The following is a 23,812-nucleotide window of genomic DNA, read 5'->3' as shown; positions in this document are numbered from 1 at the left end:
CTAACTGGCAATGCTTCGGCTCGCGCGATCCCAGCGCCTCCGCCAAACGGTTTGGATCAGAGTAATCAATGCGAGAGAGAGAATGGAGTGGACTGTGGAAGCGCACAGGTGGAGCAGAGAAGCAAAACTACTGTTCAGGGTTTCAAGTGCAGGTCAGTTTCATCTGTAAATATGCTAGTTGTTTTGTCTTTGTTTACTTAGTTAAGCAGCAGCAGCCCATTGCTCATTAAGTCATCACTCAAAATACTGTATACAGGACATCATTATTATCCTGGAGTTCATTGCTCTCTCATTTCTCTTCTCTTTGTTTGTACCGTGTGTGACTTGTGTTGCTTCAAGCACATCATTCTGCACCCTAGATGTGCATAAATGCTGCGACTCTGCTGCTTCAAGTGCACCATTCTGCACCCTGGATGTGCATAAGAGCTTTGTGCCACTCTGTTTGAAGCGTTTCACATGATCAAAGTTTTGCACACAAAGATTATTAGTAGCCTTTCTTTTTCTCATGATCTTATTTTCATGAATGTATTTTGTAAGAATACAAATAGTTAACAGAATAAACATGTTTAAATTGTATAATGTGCACCAAATATTTTTTTTCCAAGATATTGTTTTTGCTGCTAAATTATACAGTCAGCTAGTTTAATTTCATAGCTTATATAGTTATAGGAAGTTATATAGGAAGTGAGTATTTAGTGGATTGTGTTTATCAAAGGGTTTTAAAAAAAGTTTAAAAAAGTTTTGTGTTTCACAAACGCAGTATTGATATTCTGTAGTGGTGTAGAAAAAAAATAGCGCTGGTGTTGGATCGGTATTGGCCGATTCTTAGAATTTGGAATACTCTTATGTAATCTTACACTGCAAAATAATAACTCAAAAAAGATTAAAAGATAACAATTATTTACTGAACCCTTAAATTAATCACAATTATATAATGAAAGCCATAATAGACAATCGCGATAATCGCCAAAGCCCTAAAACAGACAATTAATCGCAATAACCGTGACTATTTTCAGACCATTAATCGTCAGCCAAATTTCATAATCATGACAGCCCTACTTGCGCCTCAGAGCGAGCAGATGAAACACAAATGCGGTCATTGCTTTCGGAGGTGGATGCTGCTGTTTGGGAATGCAGTCGTGTAATACAATTATACAAAAATACTTTGATGACAGACTTTGCTCTGGCATTTCAGAACGACCAAAACAACATTTCAAATGCTGTGCAATGAGATCGTTCCGCTGGTTAGTCAAGTTATCCCGTCCCATCGTGCAAAGTCACATGACTTTTTTTGACGTGCATGGTGAAATTTATTCGGTAAATGTGTTTCCATTGTAGTTTATGCACATTTTTTCTTATCGGATAAAAAGTTTATCCTACTCAGTTGTGTGCATACGTTTTTTTTATGTGCATTTTTTGAATTTATGCGTTTCCATCTAGCGTTTTTTTATGCGATATTCCAAAATGCGCATAAAAATAGGTGGATGGAAACATAGCTACTGTAAGCGGTATACTTTGGCCTTTAGCAGTAGTTAAAATGCATTAAAACTTTGTTTCAGTGCTTGGATTCCAAGCATAATTTACAATTTTCTGCTCTAACATGGGATTATTTTGGTTTTCTGACTTTGGGAACAATTTCAGACACTCCTTATGTTCTTGTAGCCCAGTTTGGTTTATAAACTGGATGTGAAACAGAAGTTGTAATCAACTGTTCTTTCCTATTGTGATGTATATCTGAATGAAACGGCTCCTTGAATGAGAATGGACAACAGCGTTGAGCATTGTCTTGCACACAAACTGCGGTTTTGCTATCCATTACAGTAGGTTTTTAGAATACATAAAGGCCTTTAAAATAAAAGATCATGGAAACTCTTGATGTGGCTCTTTAACATCAAAACTTTGTGTTACTATGTGCCTACAATACATTATGTACAAAACATTATGTAATGTTATGATAATGTAGTACAATACATCAAGGATGATCACTTGGGTAATAATAACCTACTTGGTGCAAATTCCCATTGAACTGTGGAAAACCAGCAGGTGGACTTCACAGCAGAGAGCATTTTTCCTGAGCCTAGTCATAGCAGGAGTCCTCCATCTCACTTGTGTTTTTGTTTCTTGCTAAGTTTGCGTCTGGAGTGTGAATCTGATCTGCGCTGTGATGTTACAGGGCTGGTGCTGTCTTGCTGCAACGTAAAGTTGTTGTCAGAGTACAGCAGTCCCTGTTCCTCTCTTAGTCTCTCGTGAACCTCTTGATACAAGCTATTAAGATGCTGCTTCATCTCCCTGATGGAGTGCAAGATCTCAGACTTTTCCCTGAGCAGTTTGGCCCGGAGACGTCGCAGGCTATCCACACTGCACTCCAATCCCAGCAGGACATCTAGCTTCCTCTGACGACAGTTCTGAGCAGCCATTTTGTTTTTACCCCTGCGGCGAATGTCTCTGAGAAGCGTAAGCTGAGCCTCATTGAGATGATATTTGGCTAGCAAGCGATTGAACTCATCGACGGGTAAGTTTACGATGCATTCATTGGAAAACGGGATATTTATCAAACGTGCGCGTTTCTCGTCTCGGCTGGAAAGATGATCCAGCACTTTGTTTTTTGGCGACTCGTCGGAAAGATCTTTTGGAGGTTTCCTCTGGCTTTGAGGTTGGTTGTAGGTATGATCGTGTCCGATGTGCTCGAGCCAAGGAAGGCGATGGAACTGTCTGGCTTCCAAAAAGCTTGATTGACACATTTTGGTTTGTTCTGGCATGTACCCGCCCACAGCTCCATCCTCTGCCTTGATATGGGTGTAGCCCACAGCAACTTCTTCGTGCATCAAACTAGGGGTTGGGCTGGACAGTGATGAAGAGCATGAAGAAGATGAGGAGGAACTGGAAGATTCAGATCCACTAGGAGAGGCAGGGCTTTGACTGTAGTCCAGGGATAAACCAGAGTCAGAATCTGCTGGGTTTTGCTCTTCAGACTGTACCTGGCTAAGTTCTTCCAGAGCCAAATCCATTAGTTCCATCTCATCAAGCATGGCTTCCTCAAGAAGAGGATCTATAGGGCTTGGCAGGCTAGTCCCAGTAGTCAGAAGGAGGTCTATGATATCCGAGTCTTCAAAAGCTTCTGCATTAGAAGAAGTGTCCAAATTAATGTTTGGCATGGAGTTGTTTATGCAACAGGTTTCTTCCATGGTGACACTGTTTTGTGCTTCAGTGGATCTTGGCAGAGTGGCTTGGTGAAGGCTAACATCCTGATGAATAAAGTTTTCCATTGATCCAGTATTTCTGTCTGAATCACGGTTACTGAAAGTAGAATCGTCTATTGTTTCGGCTGTATCCATGTCCTGTAAAGATAAGAGAAGTCAAATCGAGTTTTCAGACTGCCTGGTCAATAAAACATGTCACCTGCTCCATATATTCTAAGTCTTTGACCTAGAAACTTATTTTGAGTAGTCAATAAAAAGTGTATATCTTTGATGATTAGTTTGTTTTACTCCAAAAACAGACAATAGTTTCTAAACTGCATTTAATTCTTGAATTTTGTTCCGAAACTCTTATAATCGCATTTCTCCACAATCTACTATTACTCAAAATGACAGAGCGTGTCACATATGTTCATTAATTTTTTAAAGCACTGATTAACTTTGGGACTTGACAGGAAGATGTTTGTCATTTCATACCTGTGATTCCATGATAGCCAAAACATCTTGCCATTGTTGCTCTAAAGTTGTTGATTCCTGTTCAGGCAACAAGGGTGACATGAGTGGCCTCTGAAACTCGGAAAGTGCATGTTCTCCTACATTCTGTACATCAGGACCTGTCAACTGAGAAAATTTAAAGGTTTAAGAAGTTTGGAAAGCCTACATTTTCTTTTTTGTCTCTCTCCAGCTCTAAAACAATTCCTGCTGCACAAATTGTTGTAAAAAGATGAAATGTTGCATTCTAGATTAAGTTTTTACCTCTGGATCTCCTTCTGCGGGGAAGTTGGCATCGATGAGATGTAAGCACTCGTCAATGGAAAGAGAAGCGTCGTCCCTTGCACCTGACAACTGAAAGAGGAGCGAGTGAGCATGAGGAAATTGTTTAATAAAACTCATATCACTCTGTTATCTGTCAAGGTCAAACTATGACGGCAATGGTGCACTGCTTTGGAATGTGGAACGTCATCATAAAGGTCAGCAGTAACAAGGTCAATAAATTCACTGCCAAAATCGACTTTTCACACAATATGTTCGCTCAATTTTGAGTGTTTTTTGTGTCCTATTCACAGTATTTTAGTACTTCAGCTCAATGTACTTCTCTGCAAGTCAAAAATAATCTGATGGAAAGGACAAATACTAATAAATTTGAACAAAAAAGACAATATTTAGTGTCTTGTTGTGAACATGTTCACGGTCATACCTGTAGATCCTCTCCAAACATTTGGTTGTGAAATGGATTTGAATTTCTCCAGCTATCCACCATAAATTCATCTTCCTCCTCTTCTTCCTCATTAAACAAGCTGAGAGGCTGGGTTCTTGCATTTTCCAGCTGCTCCTGGCGGACATTTTGCTGAGGTTCCTTCTCCCAGAAGAAAGACATACCATCTCCCTCCTGCAAATGCAAAAGTAAGCATCATGTCTAGTATCTCAGGAACGATGAGCATGAACGGTATATGAGTGGAGCACTCACATGGGCCGTACACACTTTTAAGGGAGTATGCCGAAATATATTACCGATGTGTCAAATGTGTATTTTTTGAAAGTTTTTTGTATTTTTGAAAGTAAATACAAATATGTATTAATTTGAATGAGGAAGTTAAATGAATGATACAATGACTCCTTCATAAAGACTTTTTCCATTCCTGAATGAATCAATGTGTTTGAAAAAATCGGTTGAATGAATGATTCAATGACTCGCTCATAATGAATCAAAGAGTTTGAGCAAATTGACTTGACTTAAATTGTTCAAAGACTGACTCAACTCAAGAAAGTCACTTATCATTATAACGATGTTGAAAAAACCAAATATACACAGTACAAAAACAGTTTTGATTAATCCACCAGTTTGATCGTATGTGTCATACCGACATTAATAGACAACGCTGAATCGTAATTTTACAATAAGTGATGATTGAAGCAAGTTGTTCGCTATCAGTGAAAAAAAACAAGAAGTAAAATCTACTTAATTTTTATTTTGCAAGTTTTTGCACGCATATAAGTAAAATTTAAGTATGGAATTAAGTAAAATCTATAGCACTGAAACAACATAGTACTGAAAAAAATGCCAATAAAGCATGTGGTTCACTTACAATCACGTATGTTAGCAAGTAGAAAGCTCATTATCCTTTTTAAGGTAATATGTTTACTCAATATATTTATTAGCTAAATGAACACAGAGACCTGAATACTTGGCGCACGATACACAATGACGGTGACAATCAGTGAATAGTGTTTGAGTATGAATGGGTCGTTTTGAGTAAAAAATGAACTCCAGATGTCACAAAACAGCAAGTTACTTAACCTAACAACAAAAGCAACCATAAAACAGTGTAAATACATCTCGAAAACAGCAAAATATTTTACCTCAATTATTCATACCCAAGTGCATGATGGGAACAACGGGATCATGACTTTGATATTTACTTATATCAATCTTTTGTAAAAAAAATAAAAATCTTTGTAAAAATAACAAACAATTCCAAGTAAAATATACTTATAAGTTCAAACTTTTAATTTTACAAGCTTAAATTGAGTACTAATATTGAATTTACTCTTTTTTTTTTTTATTCTTGCCAGAACTAAATTATTTAATGTAGAAATTACATTTGTTTTTCTGTAGTATTTACTTCACCACAAAATCATTTGTATCAGTGATGTAGCTCTAATTTGCCATCATCTCGCAACCATTTAAATTAATGTTTTAAAACATGTATCATTTAAAAACACTATGTAATCTTTAGAAAATCCCAAAATGAATATCTTTTTCATCAATGAACTAATCCTAACAGAATCCTATCACAAAAAATTGTATGTTCCAACCCTCAGCTAAATTGAATTTAATTTATGTTAACTAATCATTTAGTTCTGAACTGAACAGATGTGATGTTCAAGTCTGTGAGGAAGGATCCTTTTTCTCCGAACTGCATGCTTCTAATAATCACTAGAGAAAAAAAAAAGTCCACAGTCTGATCCAGGAACACCATGCTGCCCGTCAGTACTGGTCAAATGTGCCATAGGGCCGAATTTGCAGCCTTTTCTACATACCACAATAACAAACAGACTGGCTCTTCGTTCAGAAATAGCCCTGTGGATCATGTGCGTGGAAACCTGTCAAATCTGATCTGGCCTGCACATGTGAGGACTTGACAAACGCATGGCAACTGTTTCTAAGTACAGGGTCCTTACTCAAGGGGAATTCAGGCTCACTAACTGTGCAGCCTCTTATTCTGTTACAAAGCCCACTGGAGGAACAGAAAGTAAAAAGCATCCAGTTGAAATTACCCTAGCTATCCCACTTGAGTTGATGCGTGTGCATAGAAAGCAAAAGAAAGCGGCTTGATGCTTCTCACAAATGTCAATAATGTAGACGCACAGCCAGGCAGATGCTCACAGTCACACTAAATAGTCTGCTGGACAGTGTGCACATACCGGCAGTCTGCTGCGGATCATGTGACAAACCAGTTTAACACGACAAAGGAATAGTTTACCCCCCAAAATTTATTTTGCTCACCCACAAGCCATCCAAAATATAGATGAGATTGTTTCTTTATCAGAACAGATTTGGAGAAATTTAGCATTATATCACTTGCTCACCCATGAATCCTCTGCAGTGAATGGGTGCCGTCAGAATGAGAGTCAAAACATCTGATGGAAACATCACAATAATACACAAGTATTCCACAAGACTCCAGTCCATCAATTAATGTCTTGTGAAGCGAAAATATGGTCAAAAAAGGCTAAAATTTGAGTCCTTAATCCATAATATTACTTTACCCAGTGACTAAGTCATATCGTCTGAAACAAGAGAGAAATATGCACAACTCAAGCACCATTTACAAACAAGTCCAAAACAGTTCTAAACAAATATGGCAGTTGAGAGGACAACAGAGGATGTACTTTTTCCATGGGAGGAAACAGGAAACATATTGTGGATTATTGACTGGTATTTTAGCTGGAAGCAATGGTTTAAAGTTAAAAACGCCTAATAATATATTTGTTTCTTAGAAACACACAGCTTTTTACTTCACATGCTGTTAACTGATGGATTGGAGTGGTGTGGATTACTAGTGGATTATCGTGATGTTTTTGTCAGCTGTTTGGACTCTCGTTCTGACGGCACCCATTCACTGCAGAGGATCCACTGGTGAGCAAGTGATGCAATGCTCAATTTCCCCAAATCAGTTCTGATGAAGAAACAAACTTATCCACAACTTGGATGGCCTAAGGGTGAGTACATTTTCAGCAAATGTTCAATTTTGGGTGAACTATTTACTTATTTTGGAGTGTTTCTACTTATACTTGAGTCCGAAAATCATTAGTCCCAGTTGTGTTTACAATATAGAAACTTATATAACATGCTAGTATACAGGCCAGTGATCATGTGTTACCCCCATTGCCCAGAATACTCTGGGTCTCATGAACCTCTCACGGTCAGTAGAACAGAAAACAACATGCAACACTTAAGTAACGCATGGAGAGGAACCCCAGCCAAGCTGAAGTATCAGATGCTTGAAGTTGCTTAACACTCAGCTGTGCCTCAGGGCAAAGACAGGGACACATGTGTCTGTCCAACTAAATAACAAACCATTTGCATATCCGGACCAGACATGTCTGGTATACAGCCAGTTCTGTCTGGGTGTGTGTTTACAGAATTACAATTAGTGAAATGAGGTTGTTTGATATGGTTAAGCTGCTTATGTATTAACAATATTTGAATTAATGCATATCATGATGTATAGTGTATAGTCTTCTTTAAAGTAATTTTGTACGTGCATTAACTTATTTCCAGGTAATTTTGCAACTCACTGATGAGTATGTTGTATAATAATAAGATTCATAGGTGAAAACACGTCCTTATTTTGTAGGGTACAAGTTAACTAGAAATGATGTGCCATAAGGAAATATAACTATAGTTCAAAGATCAATAAAGTCAGATGTAACAATTGTTTTTCTTCTTATTATACCCGTTCAAGCACATTTCTGCAGTCTGTAGAAAACAAATACATTGCATCGCTAATTAGAGGTAAGAATTGTGGTGCACAAAAAAATGTGAAAATATTTTTACACTACCATTCAAAAATACTATAAAAACAGTAATTGTGAAGTATTTTTACAATTTAAAAAAAAGTTGTCTGTTTGATTATATTTTCAAATGTAATTCATTCCTATGATGGCAAAGCTGAATTAGTCATGATACATATTTTTCAAGATTTTTTGATGAATAGAAAGTTCAAAAGAACAGCATTTATTTGAAAATAAATTTACTTTACTGTCACTTTTGATCAATTTAATGTGCCTTGCTCAATAAAATGATTAATTTCTTTAAAATAAGTCCTACTGACCCCAAACAATGGAGAGGCAGTGTATATTAATATATATTCTCCAAACTATTTTATTTTATTTTATTAGTAGTAGTGTATATAAAAATGTACTCTCCAAACAATTATATTTTATTTTATTCTTGTTATAGCTTTTTAGAAGAATTAAAAAGAAAAACTACAATGACAGTCAAATATCCTTGCATGGAGGGTGTTGCTAGCACCAAATACTCAAATATTTACTTGAACTACTATGTAACAAACCCCAAAACAGGTAATTGACAGAAATAGGCAAACCTTTTTAAAGTTTTCACTGGCTTCACGCTTACCTCTTTAATGGGTTCATCATCGTCTGGATGGTCGAGGCTTCTTGGCATGTGCCCCAAAAAAGCTCCAAGGGTTTGATCCTCAGCTATGTCATAACCCAGTTCTCCTCCACTTCCCAACCTCATGCTTAGCTCTGAGGGTTCCTCCACATCTTCAAGTCCTCCACCTTCCACAAGGAGACCCACTTGAGCTGGAATGGAGACTCCATTGTCAGGCTCCCTGTGGACCAACCAGGCTTCCAACTCCGCCGCTGGCACCTGTAGGCGGTCTAGGGAGCGAACCCAATTTAGAAGCCTGCGAGCTGTGAAGAACTCATCCAGATCTGCATTTTTTGGTTGCAGGTTATATCCATCCAGGATGTTTCGAAGACTGTGGAATTGAGTCTGAGTTAGAGCTGAATTTGGGCCCAGAATGATTTCGCTAAAAGGGGGCAGGTAGGGATCCACGTCCATACGCATCCCAGCCAGACTGAGAAGAATAGCTACTTGGATCAGGCCCTCTGTGAGGTACTTCTTCAGGTCCGGCATGGCCCAAACCAGTGCCAAGAGCAAAGAATGAGCCAAGTTAGTCTCAAATTGAATAGGAGCGTGTTTGTGTCTGTGTATCCAGCTTTAGAATTTCAAAACTTTCTCCATGAAGAAAACTTTATATTTTTTTTAGTTCATAGAAAAAAAGAGAAAAATTTCACACAAAATCCTGAAACAGAAGAGAAGAATGTAAGTTTCACACATTCCCAATTAATGTAGCCTAGCCTATAATGCTTTTATTTCAAAAAAAAAAAAAGACATAAAACACTTAGAATGGTTTATTGTAAATGGAAATCATATTTTAGTTATAAAGGCTAATGAGCAGTAACATTGTTTACTGTACACTATAATATTTTCCGAAGTAAATAAAACAAATATTACTGGATTATGTTTTGCAAGAAAATAATATTTAAGTCTACTTCAAAATTGCATGTTTAATTCGGTGATAGGCTATACTTGCTGCTTTTTGTAATTAATATTGAAGTTTACTAGCAATTTTCTAAGTGAAAATTCTTTCTACACCAGGTTTCTTAGGGTGTATTCACACCTGTCTTGTTTGGTTCGATTGAATCGAACTCAAGTTTGTTTCCCCCCTTGGTGCGGATCTTTTTGGCAGGTGTGAATACAGCAATTGCACTCGGGTGCAGACCAAACAACCGTACCGAGACCCAGCTGAAGAGGTGGTCTCGGTCCGCTTCCAAACGAACTCTGGTACTGTTCGTTTAAGCAGGGGTGTCAAACTCAATTCCTGGAGGGCCGGAGCCCTGCAGAGTTTTGTTCCAACCCTGCTCCAACACACATACCATGTAGTTTTAAAATAAGTCTAAAGGACTTGATTAGTTGGATCAGGTGTGTTTAATTATGGTTGAACCTAAACTCTGCAGGGCTCTGGCCCTCCAGGAACGGAGTTTGACACCCCTGGTTTAAGGTGTGAATATGACCCGACCTCGATCCGACCCAATTGCAGAAATCACGCTCAGAAACATGCAGCTCGCACATGTAGTGCTGTTGTTTGCGTTTCAGTGGTTTAAATCACTTGTTTTTAAACCACAATGCTTAAAAATGCATGCAAATGATGAGTTTTTGTGACCATGGCACACAGAAACGTGACGTGAGCGAGCTAACTAGGCTAAAGCTTGCTGCAAAAGTTACCATGAATATGTTGGGGGGAAATAGTAAAGAGATTTTTGAATGATTTATTAATTACCTAGCGTTTTCTGAGTCAGTGTCGCAAAGATGAAATTGATGATCCTGACTCGCCATCTCACCATGGACGCGAAAAGAAATGCATCTTTGCGGATTACATAATGAAAGAGGTTTTTTTGGATTTGAATTATTTCGTTTTGTGGTCATTTAAAGCTTTCTATAGCTAGATATATTCATCATGTCTGTAAGGAAAATATTCACTAAGTTTCGGTTCATTTTTGTGAAGCGCTCCTGTTCTACACCGAGACGGCAAGCGCATCCGATTTGTTTTCTTTATTTTACAAAAGCACAATGTTTTGTTTATATTTTGATTGCACACAAATAAAAATAGACCCTTTACAGTTCCGAACGATGTATTATTCTTACCTGTATGAGCAAAAATGACGGCGTATTTAATTTGTATCCACTGATGTCCTGAAGCACACTTCAGCTTCCACTCTCCGCACAAACGACTGGATATTAGGAATTTAGAATTTTTTATTTAGGTTAAATGTTTAAACTAACATTGTGATATGCTTTAAATATTTTATCTATAGATTTTATTTATGGCAAGTCGTACTTAGGCTACAACATCGTATGACATTGTCTCATATGATGCTCATAAGTTTCTTCATATTGCGTTAGTATCTGATAACACCAAATCAGTAAAAGAATAAAAATTGCTCTACAAAAGATCTCCATGATTAGCCTGTTTTTGCACTTCCTGTTGTCCCTGCTTGAGAATTTCTGTCCAATGAATGGATGACCTTAGCACACGTGTGGTTTTGTTTACAATTTCTGGTTCACTTGCAAAAAGTGCAGTGTGAAAGCGAACCGCAACCAAAGCAAGTGAACTAGCGGACTTTCCTGGTGTGAATACACCCTGAAGTGTAAAAGCGCGAAACATCATTGCTTAATAATTATACTACGTATTAAACGCATTGTTAAGTTGCTGGCTTCTGACTGGTCGATACAGCGTTCCAGCTGTGACCAGCGGTCAAAATTTCAAACATAGCCTAAATGAACAATTGTACGGTGGACACGCGAAACTTCTAGAATGTTCTGTTATCTTGAACACAACACTCAAGATCATAAACAGCAATATTCAACGCGTGACACTCCCGTTGACCCACTTTCTTTCCTCATAACCGGGCAACAGGCGACTAAGTCACCCCAAGATGTAACCAAAACGTTTCTCATGAAATAAACACTAGTGTTTCAGGACGGCTAGAGTTGGGGTTTCTTCAGAAAAAAAATGAAATGTTACACATTTTAAGTAATAAAATATTGCAAACCATGCTTTTTTCCCCTTTCATAACTCATAGCCTACAGGTGACGATCAGGATTAATAGCGATGCAACACACATTTACAGTTAACGCACTGTTAAACATCGTTACACTGATAAACTACAACTTCGGTTGCCTTGAACATTTTTAAGTGATTAATCTTTTCATTTGAACAGTATATAGAGAGCTATTAGATTCATAACAGCTCGCATATCTGTGTTCACAATATCGGATGTTTATATTTATAAATGCTATAATGAAACATTACCTTGTTTGAGGACGAGAGGTCTCGTAGTCACTAGACAGACGTGAGAGCGGGATACTCCTCTTGAATGATCTGATTCTGAATCACACAACTTCACATGCTCTATACCAGTGCGCGAGTGTATTTATAGGGCAGAAGTAAGCGGTGGAAAGTACTGGTATCCTCCTCACAGGACGTCACGTGATGAGACTTTCGGTTTTCTTTCGGTTGGAGTCAGTGTTTGGAAGAGATTGCGGATTTTTCCAATAACACATCAGATGTGTTTTCTAGAGCTTTCGTGTTTATCTTTGGACCATGAAACTAGTGCCACGGAATAACTGACAGAAATCAAATAATACCTACTCTGAACTATTTTGTTATCTACACATGTGCGTATAGGCTACATATATTGGACGATGGCAAATTATGCAATGTGCGGTAATATTTAAAGGGACAGTTGACCCAAAAATGAAAATTCTGTCATCATTTACTCACCCTCCACTTGTTCCAAACCTGTATAAGTTTATTTCTTCTGTTGAAAGCAAAATAATATATTTTGAAGAATGTTAGTAAGCAAAATGTTAAAGGGATAGTTCACCCAATAATGAAAATTCTGTCATCGCATGTTGTTCCAAACCCATGAGACCTTTGTTCATCTTTGGACCACAAAACTAAAAAAAAAAATTTTTTTTTTTACTCTTGTGAACATGCATTGAAGACTGACACAGAAGAGAATAAATAAATGAATAAAGTTATTTGTGTTTTCTTTGCACACAAAAAGTATTCTCGTAACTTCATAACATTAAGGTTGAACCACTGATGTCACATGGACTATTTTAAAGATGTCCTTACTATGTTTCTGGGCCTTGAACGTGTCAGTTGCATTGCTGTCTATGGAGGGTCAGAAAGCTCTCAGATTTCATCAAAAATATCTTAATTTGTGATCCGAAGATGAACGAAGGTCTTACGGGTTTGGAACGACATGAGGGTGAGTAATTAATGACAGAATTTTCATTTTGGGTCAACTAACCCTTTAATAGCCATTCACAGCTTTTTTCATACTGTGGAAGTCAATGGCTACCGTCAACTTTTTGGTTATCAACATTCTTCAAAAGAAACTCATGCAGGTTTGGTATGATATTATTTATATTATTTATTTATAATGATATTATTTATTAATTTTATATTTCATTAATATTATTTTATATTTTATTTATTTATTATTATTAGCCTATTATTATTATTGTTATTAGCCTATTATTATTATTATGTGACATTTTAATGAGTGTATTTACAGTAAGCTGTGTGTAAGCAAGCTTCGCCCCCTGATCCCTGAATCTTTTCAGCTTTGCTGCCCCCTGTCGCGCTGGTAAGAGGTGACGTTACATAATTAATTTGCTTACAGCAGCCGTTCATTATCTATTCATTGCAGATCCTGTTGGTACAAGACTTGAGGTTGGTGGCAGTCACGCGTAATGAAACTTACTTGTGAAACGAGTTACTCATTAGAGCAAACAATATGACGCCCAAAATTTAATTCTCAAGACTTCCCAATACACATTCAAGTGAGCAGCAGAGCGTAAGCGAGCATGCAATGGAAGCCGCCATTGTGGCTCCTGTACTGCAGCGCTGCTGAAGCAGAACGCTATGGTGGGTTTGAGCCAACATGGGCGGCTCGAGGGCTGTAGTTGCAGACACGCCCCCTGTGAGTCAGAGGGTTTTAGGAGCGCTACTGTAATGACAGCTCAAAGCTGTCCACGTCAACACTGTGCTACCACCATGGACTCCGCGGCTCTGGTAGGATATGTGTGCCATTTAATCGCTGTTTTTAATTCCTTTACTCATTGTAAACGTTGAAATAGTAGATCGACTGGCTTTGGTAGCTTGTACGCAGTTTTTTTTTTTTTTGACTCAATAGAAAATATGTTTTCGACAGCAGCTATTTACTCTTTATAATATTCTAAGCCTTCGCTTAAGAAACTATACAGTTGTGAACTACTGGAAATATGTCGTGTCTGGTATTATAAACGCTCGTGCATGCATTTTTTTTCTCGCCAAAACGAAATTGTTGTTGTCAGAAACCGATCCGGTTTCTCTTTGCGAGCGAACGAAAATGTATGAGAGCAAGCCGTAACATTATTTTTCCGATTATGAACGGATCCTACATTGTAGTGCCTTTGTAATGTGTTCTCGCTTCTCGTGCACTACGGGTTTGTTTATATTCATTTTCCACTTGTGTTCAGTTTGTTCTGAAAGTTTTCCCCCGTCTACTCGTGGGAGATGTGGGTTTTCAAAGTGGGACGTGGATGCCACGTCCTCGACGCGTCTCTGCCGGAGCGGAGCGCGTGATTGATTCCACAGGTGGACACTTGGAGGAAATCAGGGATATTGCTTGCCATGGACATTTTAATACTCTTACGAGTTGACCTATATGGACAACATCAGTACTAACTGCAAATAATTAATACTGTAGCTGTAGAAAAATAGCAGCACCTCTGTTTGGCGGCGTTAGACTAAAGAAGTGCTTTTTATAGCATTTTATTTCTTTAAGATTTTAAACACTATATAAGACGAAGAAAGACTATATATATATATATATATATTACATTACATTACATTACATTACATTATGCTTTTGAATACTGAATAGCCTATATTGGAAAATATTTTTTAAATTTGTATTTAAAAAGGTGATGCTAACAGGGTAGACAGTTTTACAGAAAATTCATTCATTACTATCCTTGTAAAAATACAAGGCTTTGATACAAGATATGCTGCATATTTTATTGTTATATATAACAATTTATATTAGTGAAAGGGTCATTGGTAACACTTTTAATAGATGGATTTGCAGTGTGAGGTGTTACCGTGAAATAGATAACAGAGTTTCATTGTTGGAACCCTGAAGGTCCACATCGAGATTCTCTTATATTCCAACCAGATGATCTGAAAAGATGATCAGATGATAGTTTTCTCCTTCTGTTCGCCTGGCTCAAGTTCTGTGATACACTCAGACTTTGAATCAGTGATAGTCAGTGCATGACAGAACTTTGGCCCGGACGGACCCCAGTCATTTGAGAGCCAACAAACAGCTGCTTCTGACTAGACTTTCTCTTTTCATAGTATTTTCCTGTCTATATCATGTAACTGTATTATTTCAAGGGTGTATTTATGACATCTGAGATATGAAAAAAAAGTAATGTTGAATGTTTGAAAATAACGTTGATTTATTTCCAACCAGGAGCCCTCGCTCTACACTGTGAAGGCTGTCTTCATCTTAGACAACGATGGAAATAGACTTCTTTCAAAGGTGAATGTACCCTTCTAGAATATTCGTTCTTGTCATTGAAGATGAAAATATTCTTGCATTTTAGACATTTGGGTTATTTTCAAAAACAATGCAATTGTTAAACTATTGGCACATTAGCCATTCACTAATATATGGAAGAGAACAGAGATAGAATCTAATTACATATCTAGAAAGAGAAATGAAGGAACTTCATCTCAAAGAATAACATAAAAAATATATATATTTATTTTATTTAAATTTGTATTCATTTAAATTCTATGACTTTTCTTTTTAGAGTAACAGAAACAACTATTAAATTAACTTTTATGCTGATTTATAATCAACACTTTATATCGATTGAGGTGCAAAATCATGCTTCTATAAAAAAAAAATCTGAATTCTGGCAGGGTTTAGCTTCATCACTAATTAAGCACACTTTCACCCGACAATCTGGAATTTTAAAAAAAAGGAATGTATTTCAAAAAGTGTAAGAAAATTACAAACATGTTTGTTAGAACAGTGTTGGAAATGAACTTTGCAACTCAACTCTGGAGGATCTCCTCTTTTACGTAGTCATTTTATGAAGAAAAAACAAACATGTGCAGACATGAAAAAGTGGAAATATGAGTTAAGCATTATGCATACATAGTCATGTACTATAACAAATGATCCCTGTGCTATTTCAGTACTATGATCCAGAACTCTATCCCTCAATGAAAGAGCAGAAGAATTTTGAAAAGAATGTCTTCAACAAAACACATAAAGCTGACAGTAAGTTCATTATTTAATAGCTTTTATTGTATGTTGCTTTTTACGAATCAATATGCTGCCAAATGTATTGCTTGTAGTGAGTAGACCTGATCGGCTGCTTTATGTTCCAACTCAAGCTCGTCAGATCAATGTTTCATAGTAAATTTGATTGTGCCAATTAGGACCACAACCACTCTCAGAGTAAAATAATAAGCGTCTCAGATCAGTCCCTGATCAAGTTACTAGTTTACACTGGTCCTTGGTCATTGGAACTTGCATTTGCAAGCTTCCTCTGGGGTTTGCAGGTCAGATTACTGGAAAACTGGGTGGAGAACCTGTTCTAGAGTTCATAGATGTTTCTGTCACTTGCCCTGTGGGGTGAAGGAGTATGACACCGGGACAACAAAACCACCCTGATCCTTTCACCTGTTTAGGTGTTCACTGTTTTAACATGGTCAAAATACACACCTGTATCTGTCTCTTAAAGGTGAACTTGGAGAAATGTGAAACTGTCCGCTCTGTTTAAATTTCTTGGAGTTTGCTGTTATTCTTCAATCAGATATTCAGACAAACATACTGAGGTTTATCTAGGTGAAAAGGGCCAGAAATAGCTTTTGACCTGCAATTGTTTAGCTTCACATGAAACTTTCAGTAATCAGACACCCGGTCCTTTAAACACAGCGTCTCAAAGTAAAACACTGATCTGGGATCAGTTTTCCTAGTACATATTAGAAAAAATGAAACTGATCTTCAGTTAGCATTAAAATCGTATGTGATATTTTTTACTGCGCTGTATATTGCTTTCAATCATTGTAGTTTCTGTGGTCTCACTCTGTCTGTTATGTTGATCGAGTTACAAAATAAACTAGAAAAGCTGAATTTGATGAAAATAACTTTGATGCTGGCTTGACAAAGACTTGCCTAAAAGTAGGGGTGTGCAATATTTATTGTCTATGTCATAACACAATGATATGACAATATCATAATTGTTGTTTTAACAGTGTGCAATGTGTAGATTGTCACTCACTTTGTAAAAGAAAAATTTTTTTTATTAGATATAACAGTTAAGTAATCACGCAAACAAGAATGCATTTTCCTGAATATCAGCATGTGTGCGTGAATTGCATATGTGTTCAACAAACAAGACGTTATTGAGTTAGTTACATTTTAGACAGAATATTGTCTTTTTTTATATTTTGACAATGAAAGTAATTAAAAAAAAAAAGGGGGGAATCTGGAGCGGAACACGTGTGAGTCTCAGAGAAACACTGTGGTGTTTCTTTCCTGAATTAATCTATTTTTGAACTAATCAATTGAGTCAATGATTTAATGAATCATTCATTAAGACGGGGACTTACCGCCACCTAGTGGTTTGAGTATCATATTTATTTATCCATGACAGCCCTAAACCAGCACAAAAACACACTCAGCAAAATATTGTTTAATTATCAATATCAAAATATCCCTTAAAATGTTGAGATTTTTTTTGTGAGATATGAGATATATTTTTTTAAAATATTTATTTTTTTTGTACCCAAAAGTGTAAAAATGTTTATATAGATTGGTAAATGTTTGTTCTATATCTCTAACATTTAACTGAACATACATATTTTTTATAAAGAAATGGTCAATCTTGTGGATTTTATGTCTTGTGTTTCTTTTCTGTTTGCGCAGATGAAATTGCCTTCTTAGAGGGAATGACGATAGTCTACAAGAGCAGCATAGACTTGTTCTTCTATGTAGTTGGCAGCGCTCAGGAGAATGAGGTAAGTCCTGTATGCAGATGAGCTGGCCTGTGATTGGCTGAAGTCTTGTCACTTAATTTGCATGTGACAGCAATTCTTTCTGACCATTATGGAGAACTGGTCAGTTTTGGACCCTATTTGATATCTGTGCAATTTTGTTTGTCAAAGAGGATGCACATATAACAAAAAGTCAGCTGTGTTTCATGCCGTTTCCTTTTTATCTGTCTCTCTCTTTTCCTGTATTTGTCTGATCTCAGCTCATGCTGATGGCAGTGTTGAACTGCTTGTTTGAGTCTCTCAGTCAGATGTTGAGGTGAGTTCATGCTCTGATATACCATTACCGTTCAAAAGTTTGGGTTCAGTGGGATTTTTTTTGTTGTTGAAAGAAATGAATACATTTGTTCTGCAAGGATGCATTAAATTGATCAAAAGTGACAGTAAAGACAATTATAGATTTCTGTTTTTAAATAAATGCAGTTCTTTCTTCATCAAATAAATGAATAAAATCTGAATAAAATATATCAGATATTCGACAAAAATATTAAGCAGCAGAACATTTATAATAAGAAGAAAGGTTTCTTGAGACGAAAATCATTATTTTAGAATGATTTCTGAAGGATCATGTGACACTGAAGACTGGAGTGATGATGCTGAGAATTCAGCTTTGCATCACAGGAAGAAATTATTTGTTAAAAACTAAAGATTTTTTATTTAAATAATATTATTAATATTATGAAAATAATATTAAGTTATAATATTTTGATCAAATAAATGCTGCCTTGGTGAGCATAATAGACTTCTATCAAAAACATTAAAACATCTTACCAGCCCCAAACTTTTGAAAGGTTGTCTATGAAATCTGAGGCCTAGTGATATTCGGACAACATTGTATGTTTAGATTTTTAAGAACAGTCCCATTTTGACACTGTATGCAGTTCTAGCTGCCTATAGGCTAATTCATGTCAGAATTCTTGGCATCAAGCCTCCTGTGGTAACCACAGAAACTGGTGGAGTGCAGCATGGGATGTTACCGAAGAACACTTGTGTGCTCAGATGTCTGGTTCTTCTCCAACAGGAAGAATGTGGAGAAAAGGACTCTGCTGGATAATATGGATGGAGTGTTCTTAGTGGTGGATGAAATCATCGATGGAGGGTAAGTAACAGTGTTCTCTTTTAGAACCTGCACAGTCAGTTAGTTTACTCCAGTCTTCAGTGTCACATGATCCTTCAGAAATCATTCTGATATGCTGATTTGGTGCTCAGGAAACATTTCTTATTACTATTAATGTGGAAAACAGTTGTGCTGCTTAAAGAGTTAGTTCACACAAAAATGAAAATTCTGTCATTAATTACTCACCCTCATGTCGTTCCAAACCCGTAAGATCTTTGTTCCTCTTCAGCAAACAAATTAAGATATTTTTGATGAAATCCAAGAGCTTTCTGACCCTGCATAGGCAGCAACACAACTGACACGTTCAATGCCCGAAAAGGTAGTAAAGACATTGTTAAAATGGTCCATGTGACATCAGTGCTTCAGTGCTAATTTTATGAAGCTACGAGAATACCTTTTGTGCGCAATTAACTATTTCTTCTCTGCGTCAGACTTCGACACGCATTCACGACAGTGGCACGACACAAGCATGTGCATTCCTCTGCTTGTAAACAAGGTGCAGTGCATCCGGGTTCTATGTCAGCAGCAGCATACAGTCGTGACTGACACGGAAGAGAAAAAATTGTTGAATAAAGTTGTAATTTTTGTTTTCTTTGCGCACAAAAAGTATTCTCGCCTTTTGGGTGAACTATCCCTTTAATATTTTTGTTGAAATTGTATATACTCTATAACTAAACTGACTGAGTTTATCATTATCATGAGGGTTGTTTTTATTGAAAAAATGTCAACGCTGACAATTTTGTGTCATAAAATTCACGATTTTCTACATTCATATGTTGCTCGTTGACATGCTTACAGGGTGATCCTGGAGAGTGACCCCCAGCAGGTCATTGAAAAGGTCAACTACAGGGTAAGAGACTGTATAGAAGAGCAAATATCATTGTGTAATGAACTGACGGTGTTTGTTTCCTGTATTTAGGGGTTCTGCTCTGACAGCTTGTTATTAAAGCCCAGACAGTTGTCAGATGTGACAACAGTGCTGCAAGTCAGCAGTTTCTAGTTTCTAGCTTGCTTTTTTACCCAGAATCACTCCTTCCTGTCTTTTATAATTACCTCAGCACATCATTTCAGCTTGACAGGAAGTTGCCCTTTTTTTTTGTCCAGTTTGTGGTTTTTATTTTGAATGTGTATGTGGAAAAGTGGGATAAACAGAAGATTCCATTCTGTTATTCTATAACTAATGTGTCCCTTTCACTTACATACACACACAGACTAAATGTCCCCTCTCTTGCCCTGTCAGTGTTTGTCGGAGCAAGCATATGGCTTCGTCCTTTTTGATTACATCACTGGTAACGTGGAGGGCCAGGGAGAGAGACGGCAGCTACTGTAGCTCTCCTTCCCTCCCTTCCCTCTCTCCCTCCGATCTAGAGCTGGATAGAGACGGGAGAGAGAGAGGGCCGAGGGTGAGAGAGTAGGCAGGTAACTGCATGGCATGTACAAGCGTGTGTGAGAGGAACAGCTGTAACCCAGGCGGGCGGTCAATATTAAGAAAACGTCTGGCTGACATCTGACCATAAACCTTTCGCTGCGGAGTGGGAGACACTGAGTCACATCTTTGAGTTACGCTCACATAAACTCACTCAATCAATGACCGGCCATGATTTCAGCGCAGCTGACCTCAGTCCATGCTTCTGATTTATGCTGTTATGAGTTTTATTTTTTACTCCTGTGCGTGGGGGTTGGAGACGTTCTCCCACTAATATCCACCCATAAAATAAACGTTTCAATTCAAATAAGATTTAAATGCATTACAAAATAGAATACAAATAGATAGTACCGTTAAATTAATTAAATTTAAATTCTATCTAAAAATCTAATCACAGGCAAATGTATATTGTCAGTATATACTTTATTATTATTTTTTATTTATTAGAAAATTAAAATAAATTACTTTATTGTATTCTTTTTTATTAGCAGTAAAAATGGCAATGTATTATCCATTAATACACTGTAGCAGCTGGGGCACATTTTATTTTGTCATCTTTTAGATGATTTTCAGTCTGGTCCTGCTCCAGTACAGTGGTCGACCAATATATTTTCAATGCATTTTTAAAACTTTTTTGTTTTTAAATTATTAAAAATATTAATAGATTTTATGTATTATTTTTTATTAGTAGTAAAATTGCAATGTATTATATGTGAATACAGTACAAATATACATTGCTGGGATGTCATCTGTGGGAATATGTTGTCCCACTAAGGTTCACCCATGAAATAAATGATCGTATTTATTGATTTTTATCATTTTCATTCATATTTATTTTAAATGTCATCATAAATAACATTTAAAAATTACAACAAAAATGCAAACCTCAGACAAATGTATTTTTAAATAAATCTTGAAGTGTTTTTATTTAATTTATAATTTTTTTATTTAATTTATTGGGAAAATTAAATGAATTAAACTGAATTCATTCTTTTTTTATTACTAATAACATTTCCATGTATTATATAGATTGTACTTACTTAATTACTTGTTTGTTTATTTATTTAGACTCACTTTTAGGGATGGTTCTGCTCCTTTTATGGTGGTTGACCAATATGGATTTTTAATCAATTTTTTAAATTATTTTTAAATTTATTAGAAAATTTTATGTATTCTTTTATATTAGAAGTAATATATGAATACATTTTAGCAGCTGGGACATAATTTTATTCGGTGATCTTCTAGATGTTTTTTAGACTCAGTTTTAGTGATTTACTTGTTCTGGTGTAGTGATCGACCAATATGGACATTTATATAATATCTACACAGCAACTGATGGCTAAAATAAGTCCAATACATAATAAACTTAATCAAAAGAATACATACATAATATTTACAAAACATTTGCTTAATTGACAACAGAAAATGTTTAGTAGTATCCATTATCAAGGCTGTCGAAGATCCTATTAAAGCAGCACTATGTAACTTTTGGCGCTCTAGCGGTTAATAAACAGAACTGCACACATCCCGCGGAAGAACATTCCAACCGGAGCTACTTCTCTAAGTTTATGTCTATGGCGATTCACGCAGGTATGTGTTACTCCGCAGTGGTGACGACCCGACCAGGCTACAATAGTCCAAATATAAGTACTTATTATAAGTGTACCGTAGTGATTCGGAATAAGACAAAAACGCGGTTTGGAAGATGAATTCATGATGTACTCGCTCATTATATACATTTTGCAAATTTTGAACACAGAAAAAGTTACATAGTGCTGCTTTAAGGCGAGCTAACACTTGTTAATTGGGCAAGCTGGCATTATTATCAACCAATGCCATTAATCTCAAATCGGGCAGAAATGTGCAGATCCTTTGGTCTATTATTACTTCAGATGTCCTCTGTGCATTCTTGCTACAGCTTTGGAACATTGTTTTTGGCCATTAGTGAGGTTTAACAGTAGTAGCAGTTGAGTTACAGTGTGTTGTTGACCTTTAACCTTCACTTTGGCATACAGTAACTGTTTCAAACAAATTGCATGATATGTCTGGCTTGGTTGGTTGTAGTTTATGTTGGTTAGTTATTATTTTAATTGTTCTTGATTTTGGTTATTTTGCAGGCAGATGACAGCCCATTATCAGAACAGAGTGTGGCACAGGTACTGAACACATAATGAACCTACATAGAAAATTACAAACACACAGACACTGTAATCATGCATTTCCCCTTCTTTTAACATCTTTGTCATAAAACATTCTTCAAGCTCAAAACTTGTTAAAAGGTCTGAAATGGTTTGCTTTCTGTCTTCCGTCATTAACGCCTGGACTGATTTTAGTCTCGCTCTAACCACTAACTCTAACCTTGACAGCACATCACTGAAAAACTGGCTCTCACCTCTAATGTAAGTGCATGAACACTCACACATATGTGCTGTTGGACACACACGCATATGCATGCTGAAGCGAGCAGGCATGTGCATTGAAGCTCTTAAAAATGTTATTCAGCCTTTTGTTTGAATCTTTAAAACATTATATCAGAGTGACAACAGAGGTGTAATATCATAGATAATGGACTGAAACTAATCCAAAGTGAAGTTTAATTATAAAAGAGGCATCACAGTAGATAGAAGCAATTGTTAAGAAAAACTCCGATTGTAATATTGTGGTCTTCAGATGCCCCCTTGTGGCCACAATATGAAATTGTTAGTGTAGTTGGGGAGTTTTTTTTATTATAATAATAATATATCCAGCTATCAGGAAACATTCGCAGAACGTTCTGGCAAGATTCTCTCAAAGATATAAACAAATGTTTTTTTTCCAGTAGCCTTAAAAGAACGTTTGTTCAGTGTTAGTCTTTAATAATGTTCTCAAAACGTTAGCACAAAACATTATTTAGACACCATTCATGGTCTTGTTTTAGAGAACATTCAAAAGTAACATTCCCATAATGTTTGCAAAATGATAGAATTGAATGTTCCTTTAATGTTCGCATAAGCAGGATTTATTTATTTGTTATATTTTATTTAATATATGAAATTTGATTTTTTTTAAAATAAAATATATTTTATTTAAAAAAAAAAAAAACTGGGTGTTTTGGACACTGAAAGAACATTCAAAATGTGTGATTTCATAACTTAATGGAAACAGGTGCAAAACGTTCTTAGAACACACTTTTTGTTGCATACACCTCCTTATGGCGTCTGGTATTATGAAAATATATTATTTTAATTGCTCGCATATTTGATTCCATAATGTTGGTTAGCTACAAAATATAAAATCTGAGAAATATAAAAAATATAAAATCTGAGAAATATATATGTGTGTGTGTGTATATATATGTATATATATATAT

At 36.4% G+C, this 23,812-nt stretch overlaps 2 protein-coding genes across 10 annotated transcripts in view; one reads left to right on the top strand and one right to left on the bottom strand.

Moving 5' to 3' along the window:
- Positions 1-1,427: 1,427 nt before the first annotated feature.
- Positions 1,428-9,444, bottom strand: nfe2l1a (nfe2 like bZIP transcription factor 1a; the record flags this gene model as incomplete). Its single annotated transcript, XM_016553158.1, has 5 exons — positions 1,428-3,338; positions 3,675-3,818; positions 3,954-4,043; positions 4,396-4,587; positions 8,842-9,444. Coding segments are annotated over 5 exons (2,265 nt in total), but the record flags the coding sequence as incomplete, so codon positions are not given.
- A 4,314-nt stretch (positions 9,445-13,758) lies between these two features.
- The window catches only part of LOC107740614 (coatomer subunit zeta-1-like), a 10,976-nt gene continuing 922 nt past the window's right edge, over positions 13,759-23,812 (top strand). The window contains exons 1-9 of one of the 9 annotated variants that reach the window (XR_001640095.1): positions 13,760-13,879; positions 15,324-15,392; positions 16,058-16,142; positions 17,796-17,887; positions 18,124-18,179; positions 18,942-19,019; positions 19,836-19,887; positions 20,278-20,456; positions 22,581-22,619. Coding sequence is in view for 7 of the 9 variants with exons in the window: in XM_016553088.1 (XP_016408574.1) it covers positions 13,820-13,879; positions 15,324-15,392; positions 16,058-16,142; positions 17,796-17,887; positions 18,124-18,179; positions 18,942-19,019; positions 19,836-19,887; positions 22,581-22,619; positions 22,830-22,862 (564 nt within the window). In the remaining 2 variants the exon portion in view is untranslated. Of the gene's footprint in view, positions 13,880-15,323; positions 15,393-16,057; positions 16,143-17,795; positions 17,888-18,123; positions 18,180-18,941; positions 19,020-19,835; positions 19,888-20,277; positions 20,457-22,580; positions 22,620-22,796; positions 22,863-23,812 lie in introns of all 9 variants that reach the window. The other 8 variants (XR_001640096.1, XM_016553092.1, XM_016553088.1 and 5 more) reach the window with 8 other exon arrangements.

The sequence above is a fragment of the Sinocyclocheilus rhinocerous genome, unplaced genomic scaffold (assembly GCF_001515625.1).
Source record: "Sinocyclocheilus rhinocerous isolate Xijiao unplaced genomic scaffold, SAMN03320098_v1.1 scaffold705, whole genome shotgun sequence".
Taxonomy (NCBI): domain Eukaryota; kingdom Metazoa; phylum Chordata; class Actinopteri; order Cypriniformes; family Cyprinidae; genus Sinocyclocheilus; species Sinocyclocheilus rhinocerous.
The sequence above is the reverse complement of the archived record's forward strand: the minus strand, read 5'-3'. Positions and strand labels throughout refer to the sequence as shown.